At 35.2% G+C, this 12,162-nt stretch overlaps 1 protein-coding gene across 6 annotated transcripts in view; it reads right to left on the bottom strand.

The window, feature by feature from the left end:
- The window catches only part of LOC100741435, a 53,204-nt gene extending 41,048 nt beyond the window's left edge, over positions 1 to 12,156 (bottom strand). For all 6 annotated transcript variants that reach the window (XR_004462043.1, XM_033321834.1, XM_033321835.1 and 3 more), the window contains exon 1: positions 6,297 to 12,156. Coding sequence is in view for 5 of the 6 variants with exons in the window: in XM_033321834.1 (XP_033177725.1) it covers positions 6,297 to 7,071 (775 nt within the window). In the remaining variant the exon portion in view is untranslated. The remainder of the gene's footprint in view (positions 1 to 6,296) is intronic.
- Positions 12,157 to 12,162: the final 6 nt, after the last annotated feature.

Raw genomic sequence — 12,162 nt, 5'->3', positions numbered from 1 at the left:
TCTTAGGAAATTCTGCAAGATAATATGATAAAAATAATAAAAAATAATATTATGTAATTGTAAGATGTAATTGTGTAAAAGAAATGATATATATTTTTGAAATTCTGAGTTTGCATGAAATACGATAATATAAAAATAAATAATTTCCTTTACGTAGGGTGTCCCAGGCTTTTTCCACGAAACTGTGCCAATATATTTTATGAATATAAATAAGTTCATATACAAAGGCTGCGAAAAATATTGCTACACCGGTCTATTTATCACAGCATATACGTACTAGTTAATTATGTCCAAGTATATTAAATTTCGCATCGTTTGGTGGTACCTTTGCACGACTGTAGAAGTTTTATACTGCGAAAATGAAATATATACAATCTCATAAAAAAATCGTTTTCGATAGCGAATACATTTTGTAGCCACCGTAAATACTCCAATAAAAAGTTATAACAAAAATACGAGATATAATTTCTCATTCGATGGAATATCAATGAACAGATCGATGTTGTACACATTTCCATTAACTCCATTTTAAAAGATTTTCCGTTCTCATAAATACAGGGTTGAGATCTGCGAGAAATTGAATATACTATATTATAAATTTCTCGTTAATTTCCTAGGCTCGTATAATTGTTTCATTAGAGACTTATATAAAAAATATAGGTAACGAGAAATTTATTTCGTATTCGATATAACGGTTCAACGAAGATTAACCTTCGACCCTCAAGATCGCTCGAGATCTCATCACATCATCCCATCGGACCTTCACTCCTGGAGAAGAAAATTCTCTCAACAAGAATTGATACTTATCAGAAATTACAACAAGGCAGAGGTTTTTAATCTTTTCATAAATGCATACCATCAGCAGTAAAATTTCAGTATCACCAAGAAAAGAATATCTCGCATGATTACTTTCGATGGCGATGAAATTTGTATACTGTACGTTGTACAAATACAGTGGAATCTCGGTTATTCGAGTCCCGTTTAACCAAAGTTCCGTATTATCCGAGGTGCTTTGAAACTTTACTTGTAGTAACTTCGTCTTTTTCGAAATTTTAACACGAAGATCTTTTAAGAGCACGAATTTAATATTTCTTAATTAATTAATCCTAGATACATGTACAACATAACGCTATCAAAATGTTTTCTATGTATCTTATCATACGAGCTGCGAACACTAATAGACTTTTCCACGTCACATCGGATAATCGAGATTCTATAATTCACGTAACCCTCTCACGTACTACCAGTGGTACGTGTACCATTCATCGAAATTAAAGAGAAGCTGTGGGAAATTTTTAATGTAATAAATTCAATTTCTAATAGACGTGAATCCTGTATTTAAGTTTGGTAAATATTTTAAAATAGAACTGTCGAAAAATCAATATTCTCTACTTCGTTGTACATTTTAAATTTAAAGATACGAAAATCCACGTGAGATGCAAAAATATATAGAATATACAGTATTCGTTACAATATTCAGTGGATAAAACTAATTTCCGCTTAAATTCCATCTGTTTAATAGCGTTGATAAAAATATTAATTTGTATAAGTATCCACAATCAAGCATTTCTGATCTTATACTTAGAGGATATTTTTTTTTCTTATTTCTACTCACAGAATATTCTCACACCAGTCTTATGAAAAAACTTGTGATCACCCTATATATTCGATCAATTCAATGATAGATCATAAAATCACCCTTCATCGTGATCCGATATTCATTCGCAAAGTATAGAATTTTAAATAAAATACACGCGTCGATCGTATCAATCGGAAATATTCCGTGTAAAACGACTGATCGTTCGTTCCTTGTAATTTCATAATACAGTTCGATATTTCGATACGAGATAATTAATCGCTTATAGAAGGGATAAAACCAATTAACCCGAGCTCAATTCAACGAAACAGTATTTATTTCGTTGAAATTATGAAAACACTGTGTTTGATGAAAACGATCGCCGTCGGTGTTCTACGTGGATAGGATGATATCTCTCAGGGTTTTAGTGTTAATATAATTGATTAACCTTTCTGGGTGAAGAAGAAGCGAAGTCCTGATTCAGTCCGGCGTGGTAGGCTGCTTTCTTATCTATACGTAGGCCGTATATCGAGAAAGTAGCGGAAGCGAAACCAAAAATATATCGATAAAATAGCTCGTTACCATCCACGTCGGACATGTCGTGAGCTTAGGTAGGTGCAATTAGTTTGTCGGCATCGACCTTGGCATAGAGTCGGTGATGTTCGAATCTCGGGCAAGTGTGCCGGATAGTCGTTCCAAATGCGAGTGAGAGATCATTAGTTTGGAAGTTAAGTTTCGGTCTGTCCGGCGTGGTAGGTTGATCGTTAGGTTGACTGAGGAAGCAGCAGGAAAACGAGGCACCGCAACGACGCCACGAGGGACCGTAATGCTCATAGCTAGGATAACAGCCTGACCTGGTCTGGGCAGGGCTGCGTCCGTACACGGATTCCCCCTCCTTGCTGTTACCATCCACGCCGGACATATCGTGACCTGAAAACAGCCTCGGTATCCATTATGTTTTTCATTATGCCATCAATTCATCAACCTTGACGCAGGATTAGTAGGCTCATTTTCCAACATCTGTATGAGAATCGAGATTACACGAAACGCTAGTAGTCGAGATATGTGAATCGGATGGAATACGATTTAAGATGATTGTGTTTGCCATGTCGGCGTTCTTAGGAATCTACCAAGCAAAATCGATAGAGCAAAGGATTCCCAACCTGTAGGTCGCGACCTCCAAAGAGTCGTTAAGTTTCCTCCGTGGATCGCTACGGTTATTTTCACTTGCAACTATTTTTCTGCAAAAATTTATTTATTTATGATTCGCGGTGTTTTCTTTATTTTAACGGGATGTTTTATCAGTGATCATAACGCCACTTCTTAAAATCGATGGGAAGAAGAGACTTAAGGTCTTCATGCGGATATTCGGAACATGTTAAGGGAGTATTCTACTGCATATTTTCGCTTAGAGAATCGATCTTTTTGTGTTCCTAAGCGTAAAGTAGTCTTGACTTAAGTTACGCGCAAAGGAAAAAGTGGATCAACGTGTATACGGGACTTTGTATGTGGAATTTTGTATATCTAGTGAAAGTTGAAAATGTTGAGATTTTTTTAATTGCTGACTTTTTTGCTACTAGCTTCGATATAGACAAACTCATGTCGATCAAGAATTTTTTTGGTTTTTTTAATGTACAGGGATCAGCATAATGACTAGAATCATGAAGCTATGAAAAGATCGTTTTTTAAACGAATACGTTTGAGGATATACAGTGCTGTTAATTTTGATTATTTCTCTTTAAAAATGTTTTCAAATGTCGCTGAAACATGGAAAAGTATATGTACAAGGTAATTATATCGGTAAGACTATTTAATGATTTTTTCTAAAAATACCAAAGAAAGTCTGTAAACCGTGTCTTACAGTAGAATATCTCCTTAAAGGTTCGCCCTATTACACGCATAATCTACTGCTCAGAAGTACGTGAACACTTGCTTATTTCTGACCTACATTACTATGATCGTGAGTTAAAGTGTCAAACATTATGAGACAATTTCGCTATATAAAAAGTTCACTATTCTCAATTTGTCTCGCCGTCGAGTTACAAATACGATAAGGTACAGGCTACATACATAGAGAAACTATCGTGATCAATTCCAGTAATAATATTAAAGATAAATTAACATTTCGACAAATCGCGTACTTAATTTTAATATACCGTTAATGAGGTTTTAAATAAACAATTTAAATTTCATGTAATAAAAAACATGTAATAAAAAACATTTGAGCATTCCTGGATAATTCTTTTAGGATATTCGCTGTTGTTAATTCGCAACCTGGTGCCTTCTTTACTAATAAACTCCATGAGAGTCTGTCCTAATTACAAATAAATTAATTAAAATGAAATATGATATACACATGTTGATTTCACAAGAACATAATAAGTATACTATCGATCGTTAGTTTGTCGTTAATTCATATATTTTAGTAGCATTGGTATACCGTTAATAAATCGATCAAAGTGTCCACATATTTAAGACCAGAAGGTTTATCAAACACTCTATGTTATTCTAATTCTACGCTATGGCAAGACCATAATATTTTTTTTTTCAATTTCGACCACGGTAGACCTTGACTCGTTCACTGAAAATGACATTATTAACAGTATAAATACTTTGATTCTAATGAGAAGGGGTCGCGACTCGCAAGAGGTTGGGAAACACTGCGATAGAGAATGAAAATAACACGATCGATGAATGACAATAGTTTTGTTCTGTGTCCTCCCATGATTCATGAATATTTATGAATATGGTGCAGTTTACATTTAATGAGAAAGTCAATAAAAAGGGTGGTCAGTGTTTCTCTAGCAGTGTGGTCTCTCTTTACCTTGCTCCTGCGCCAGAACTGATAAATTCATCATTCTTGCGTCAGGGTTGATAAATTGTTAACGTTTCGTTACGATAAAACTTGCGATTTTCCATTTTTCGGGTATCGCACACGTGCGTTAGTATTAGTATATTTATGATCGGAGTAAAACGAATGAGAAGAACACCGTTAATGGGCGTAGAGAGTGACAAGGTCCCGCTCAGTATCACTCTGGAGTACGATCGCGCCTTGTTAACTGGAATAATGTTGACATCGCTATTTTCCATTCTAAACGGCACTGAACTGTTTCTAATTGATTTCCTTTTCGTTAAATCCCTGGACATATTTGAGATTCGTCGCAATAAAAGTTAGCGAAAGATACAAGGAATTCCAGTTAAGCAGGTGAAACTTTTGAGATCTACGTGTGCGCAACGAAGGTATGCGACGATGTACAAAGAATATTAGGGAACAACGAAAAAAAAAAAAAAACGAAAACCTTCAGTAGCACGAGAGAAAACGATCCGGTTAGACCGTTAATTGGCAAACAGCAAGCCGTAGTCGTAGCCAAGTTTTCCCGACTATAGCGCGAAAACGTTGATCTCGTGATGGTGAAGCACATATACTCGAGATATGATACGTTTCAACGATATACCAATCTTCAATGCTTCAATCTGTCGACCTTCCAGTAAAAAATTATATTTTATATACTTATTGTATTATATTGTATATATTGTATATATCTTATCTTATACATTAATAACTTGTATCATTATATAAGGTTTGATGCACTGAAAGCACAACTGGAAGAGAATGATTTCGTATGAAAAAGAGGTCGAAAAAATAGAACAAAATTTGTCTACACGACATTTCGTTCTCGAGAAATAATTAAGTATAAATATTTGCCTAGTACGTTTGCACCCAACTATCTACCTTTTCATATGTGTTTTCTTGAACCCAATCATTTCAGGCCTTAATTAGTAAATTCTGATAATTGTTTGTAGAAAAAACGAAGTTGTCTGAGGGAAAAACCATTCTTCTTTCGTTAATATTATTTTTAAAAGCTATGGCTAATGAAAGAGGATTTTCCTATTATTTAATTGGCGATTCATCGAAATACATTCAACTACAGTACCTAGAAAAGTAGTAGATAAATTCATAAAAGCAGAAAGATAAAATTAACTAACACGCTATACTAAAAAACCTCATCAAAAGCATGGAAGTGCATATAAAATTACCAATAAACATAGTGGAAACATCGGAAACGTAGTAGTAGAAATTTCTTAGCAATGAAAATATTTCGACTTCCATTTCAGGTTGTTATATTTATTAGACATAACTAAAATAGTATTTTTGCGATAATATTTATCATCCCCATTAAACCACCATAATGTTGTATGTCCAAAAGCTTACTTGTACACCACAAATACGCTGCATAAGGTACGTTTATGCTAAAATTCTTCACCTTAAGTTTATACGAGTATCGTTTCAATTGAGTACCGAGTACCAATATAAAACATTAATGAAATACCATTTTCGCAATCGATCATCGTCAACTATTCCTATAAAGTAAATTTATTTTAGTGTTCTTTGCCTTAAAATATATACGAGTACCATATCGAGCGAGTACATATATTTATAAAACGTCAACAGAGTAGCATTTCTGCAATCAATCGTCCTCATTCGTATCATCTTATTCTGATTTATTATTAAATATATTATACCTATTCCCTGCAATTTACTTATGCACCAACTATTACTATCAAGTAAATTTACTCTAGTTATTCTAATTTTCTTTATTCCGATATTCTTTACCGTTAGATCGTATCATTCGATTCTCAGAAGATCGGTGTATTTTCAGAGCGTATCATATAACCCGAGTAGTAAGTGTGTATATCCTCCTCGTGGTCCGTCGCTTACCAGTATCGACGATGACATCGATGAGATCCATGCTTTTGGCGAAGGCATCCCTCAGGTTGATGTGATGGAACGAAACGATGCTGCCCTCCCTCTTTGCCCTTTCAAGAGCCTCTCGCCTCTTGAGGGCTTTCTCCCGTCTCATCTGGTTCTTGTAGAACTCGGCGAAATTGTTAACGATAATGGGAATGGGCAACGCGATTACCAGGACACCACATATACAACACACACTGCCGATCACCTTGCCGAGCGGGGTCGTGGGGTAGATGTCGCCGTATCCGACGGTGGTCATCGTGATGCCCGCCCACCAAAAGGTTTCTGGAATGCTTATGAATTTGGTCCCGGGCTCCTCCTTCTCAGCGAAGTAGGCAAGACTCGAGAATATAAGGACGCCCATCGCCAGGAAGAGCATCAGCAGGCCCAGCTCCTTGTACGAGTTACGCAAGGTGAAGCCAAGGCTCTGCAGCCCGGTCGAGTGGCGGGCCAGCTTCAGGATCCTCAGGATCCGCATTATACGAAAGATTTGCACTACCCTGCGCACGTCCTGGAACTGGTCGGTCGCGTTCTTGTTCGTCTCGACCAGGAACAGAGATACGTAGTACGGCAGTATTGCCAACAGGTCGATCACATTTAGACCACCCTTGAAGAACTTCCACTTGTCCGGCGAGGCACTGAACCTAAGCATGTACTCGAGGGTAAACCATGTGATGCACACAGCCTCCACCATGGCGAGCTGCGGATTGTCTTGAAAGTTCCCCTTCTCATCATTCACTTGCATACTAGGAATGGTGTTGAGAGTTAGTGCGATCGTCGAAAGCACAATAAAGAGTATTGATATCACAGCTATCACCTGGAAAACCGACGGATCAACCGGTCAAATACCGACATCGTCAGATCGCTTCATCTCCTACTATTCTTGCTGCGATTAAACTAAAATTACCGCACCTTTTCTAGAACTTTCCGTCGACTGGCTATCGTATATATTTCTTTCTTTTCTGTTTTTCTACAATTGAACGTTTCTGTTTCGTGTGATTTATTATATTTTCCATGTGTAATTTGAACGCAACGTAGTGGAATGACAAAATTGGAAATAGTAACAGTTCCTATATCGTTATCGTAACAGGAAATAGCCAATGAAGCAGACTTCGATAGACGAACGTGAAGAACAGAAGAAGAAAAACTCCGTGTAGTCCGTGATTGCGTTACCGTGTTTACCATATTTATGATACTTTTTCTTTTTTCTTATTATCGCACGAAAGTCGACAAAAAGCTGGATCAGAAATAAGAATTCCAACCGTCAACCGGAAATACGTATCTCTTCACAACGTCCAGACTCGGATATAACATGGAAATACTTCTCAACATGTGAGTTATCGGTGAAATACGAAGAAAAATATAATAGTTTTATTTATAGCCTGCTTTTTTTTATAAGCAACAACAACTACCAAAAAACAGAGTAAATACCAAAAGCTCTCACTGCACGAAAGCGTTCAAAAATATGTACCAAATTATACACCAAATACAATAACAACATATTCGATCACTGACAAAATAGAAGGAAAGCGTAAGTAGTCTGTTTACATGTACGAAAAAATGTACAATACGAAGCAAGCAACAATTTGCGTACGTAAAGAAGCTTATTTTTCCAAATACAATGTTACCCTCGTATAGAACAACGACCGACGTGCCGTTACGATAAGAAGCGGGTTTTTATCGTTCGAATCTTCGATTCAACGCCACCGTTACTTCAATAACGAGATTTTTAAAAGAGACAGTAGTGCAAAAAGGGCCCCATTGTAGACGACTGTACGACCAAGGATAAAAAAGAATACGCTCGAAACGTTTGTCGTGGATCCTCCAAACGACTTCGAAACGATGCGTCGAGAAAATAAGGAAAAAAAGGATGGGGGAGGATGTAATGTGGACTGCTATAACGTTCTAAAGCATTTCCTGCGAAACTGAGGACTCAAATGAACCCAGTGAACAGAATCGCCGAAAACTGCCATAGAAACGTATAGATACCCAGATGTTTGCACCAAGGAGTATCTTCGTCGTTTGAAGGCAGTCTGCCCGACGTCGCTCGACTTATACAAGTTGTATTTTGTACATTGTTCGGCATGCGTATTTAACACATGTTTCATTTACTCCCTTCAAAACCCCGCTCCCTTTGGTCCACACCCTCAACCAAGCCTCGAAAACGAAAAAAAATAAAAAAAATAAAAATAAAAGAAGAAGAGGAAGAGTAGATAAAATAAATGCCCGACCAACCGAAGCTAGTTCTCTCGTGTCCTATAATAACCTGCCACGCTAGTGCAATCGCTACAAAGCGAAATCAATTCGTTGCTTCGGGGAAATGTAGCAAAAATTACCGCGAGTCTGTTTAACTGAAATAAATATAGGCGCTCGCTTCGCATATTTATACTACGGGTAACACAAACTCGTACACTCGGAAGTAAAGCTTTACCATCGCGTTGTAAAGGATCGAACTTTTAATCAATTAACCCCTTGCGATCTCTACTTTCGTTTGCTTTTAACGTATAAAATCTGCTGGATCACGAGGCTCGGTGGAAATATTTGAATCAAAAATATGAAAGTATAAACAGTCGAATCGCGAACAATCTTCAAAAGTAATTTACCGGGTATAAAGCAATTTTTGGAATAAATTATTCAACCTAACTCAGATCGCAAAAGATTAATCTTGTTATTGTTTTGTTATTACTTTATGAATATGTTACCTGGTATTATCTTGAAAATGGTAAAAAAAAAAAAAATGTGAAGCTACGTTAGCGTAATTTGAAGAATCTATCGTCGTTTCTGTTTAGTAAAATGTCCGAAGTTGTTTGGCTTCCGAGTGTGTAAGACTTTGGTGCTAGTCGATAAAGCGAAAGGTGAAGAAGAAAAGGAAGTTACGAAAGGATTGTTGTCACATCCGCAGCTTCTCATGCAATCAGCTGCGATGCTTTCCGCGAATACACCGATGAACTTCTGTTAGTCGTGGAGGAATTGGCGTACTCGTGAGTTTAGTCAAAAAGGTACGTAAAGAAATGAAAATAATCGACGAAGCTTGCGTTGGTGCAAGCTTGTGCGGAACACTCCTTGTGCAAGATATCGAAACTCTTTGCAGAAAGCTGTGTTATGCGATCTTTTTACAATATCGTTAAATGGATTAAGTATAGGGAAAAAAGGAAGAAAGAGAAGACTCGTAAAGTTGGAAGAAAGAGAAAGCTTACGGCATACATTTGTTGCAAAACTAATGTAATCCTGTAAAGATTTAAGAGAACTGATGCGCGTAAAAAAGCGGTCGATGAGAGATAATAAGCAATCTTTATGTTCTTCTAAGACCAATTATAGGTGGATCGTTGCCGAATTACTCACAGCTTTTGCTTACTCTCGCAATCGTGCTACGAAAATAATTCGTTCGAGATGACTATTGAACGCATTGACAAGTTTATAAAAAGAAATATTTAAACCGTACGATGAAATACTTTTACACGACCGTCCATAAATATTTGGACATCTTGTATAATTCAATTAAAAGATTGTTTCGTTATAGTTGTTGAAGTTTGAATGCAAAATCATCTCTTTGCTGATAACATTTTACTTTTTGACACAACATTTATTTTTTAATAAATTTAAATGAAAACAGCGTGTCTTCCTTTAAAACTTCATGTTTATATATAATAAATAATTGACACTTCTATGCGACTAGAAATGTATATTTCAATCACTCTAAAACATCTAATATTAAATAGTCACTTAAACTCGTTAAATGCATGTGTCTACATAGGATCAATCTTCGTCTAAGTTCAGTTATTACTCTTTTATTTATACTAATTAACATTATCCAGTTTTTTCATTAATATCTATCAGCTGTATATAGTTGTTAAATATCATAGGCTAATACTGGATCAACGAATTTTTTTTAAGATATATTTTATAAATTTGTTCAATATGAACGTGCCCAAATATTTGCAAACGGTACCCCGGCTTTCTACAGTCAAACTTTGTCGATGTTTTACATATCTAATAAAATAAGAAAAATACTATAGTCAAACAAGTAACTATTAAACGTCGACTAATACGTAGCGTTAATATTTCATCGCTGTCATTTTTGCATTCACAGAAACAGTGAAACGACTACTTAACCACTGGTTATGTCGTGGATCTATTCCAGTTTGATATTAGAATAACCATAAGTCTATTAGTTATTTAACAGAATTTAGTCCTAATCACGATTCCTTTAATATTTCTACAGTATTTTAATGAAGATTCGTACGTTTATTAATTTTACGATTTTTCATTTATATACAAATTTTTCTTGCTTACACCAACAAAACATATAATGACAAAGTTTGAACTTCGAAATGAAAAATTTCAGCATAATTTTTTACAAATGTTTTAACATCTTTCTCCCTAGAGTATAGATGTTATCTCAAATTTTGAATACGCTAGATCGTAATCATCAACATTGGTATGTTGTAGAAATTATTATCATGCACGTGTTGCGGAGTATGTATTTTGTTTTCCAATTTTGGTAGACCCATACTGGTTAACATTTTAAAGCGCGCGTCATTTTCTAGAAGCAAAGCGGGGACAGATAGAAACTATCAATACTCGATGATACAATTTTTTCTGTTCTTCGAGTTGTACTTCGCTAAAAATACTTAAGCTCAAGTATATATATATAAATATATATATAAATGAAGCAATAAAGTGTAGCGGTTCGGCGCAAACCATCGCTCGACATGTTATTTTCTTCGAAAAAATAAATAACTGACACTGCACAATTATGTTAAAACAGATAAACTTACGTTTCTTTAAGAAGAGACTGATGTCTTTGATTGTTGTCTTTGATACTTAATATGCACTCGTGTTATATAAATTAAAGTAATCTTACGTTACGTTCAAACCTTATAAGTGAGGCTGTTTAAAAAATAGAAATCTGTTATTGTAAAAATTGGGTTCCACAGCTTATAATATTAGTCAGAATATTATTTAATTTGATAAATATTAAGTAATAATATTATTTATAACTGATTCTTATTTCGCCAGGAAGCACAACCTTAATGAAGTAATTACCGAGTAGTTATTCTTGAATGCTATTTGATTTTATCTGCCTTGCATGCAGAAAATGACCTTCGACTTTACGCGTTAACTAGTACGTGCCCTTTGGATGTTTGTAAAATCAGATCTATGCGAATCTTTTAAAATTCTGCTGAAACCTTTTACTCTTTCAATAATTCTATTTCAAATCTTTTAAGTTTCGTTTAAAAATATACAAAATTAACATATATCAATATTGCAATTATCATTGCCGAAATTAAATACATAAATACAGGAAACATCCGTACCTATATCGACTGTCTAATGAATAATCAATAGAACTAAAATAGTAGATACGCCTTAATCGACGAAAATAATTATCAAACATCATACCAACGTATTTCACAAATGTATCAACTTAACAACTTTACTTACTCACGCTGTGTTCTATTTTTTCAAATTTTCATTTATAATACATAAAGAGGAAAAAACAAAGTATACTTTAGTATATTTCCCATTAAGCGATAGAGGGTAAAAATTGCAAAGATTATAAAGTGAGATAAGGCATTAACCTGCCCCTGTCTCCTATTCAGATATAAAGTCATTTTGACTTATAAGTGTATCGATATATTACGAATAAATAAATAATATCATTAAACAAATCTACGTAAATGAAATACGATTCAACGAAGCTAATAAAATTTCAAAATTCGCATAGACCCGAATACAATGAAATCTCCATATAATCATGTATTTCTTAGTCGATTCATAACACGACCGTTACGTCGTAAATAAACGACTTCGACAGAACAGATGATCGCATCAT

The sequence above is a fragment of the Bombus impatiens genome, unplaced genomic scaffold (assembly GCF_000188095.3).
Source record: "Bombus impatiens unplaced genomic scaffold, BIMP_2.2 scf_0506, whole genome shotgun sequence".
In the NCBI taxonomy this organism is placed as follows: domain Eukaryota; kingdom Metazoa; phylum Arthropoda; class Insecta; order Hymenoptera; family Apidae; genus Bombus; species Bombus impatiens.
The sequence above is the reverse complement of the archived record's forward strand: the minus strand, read 5'-3'. Positions and strand labels throughout refer to the sequence as shown.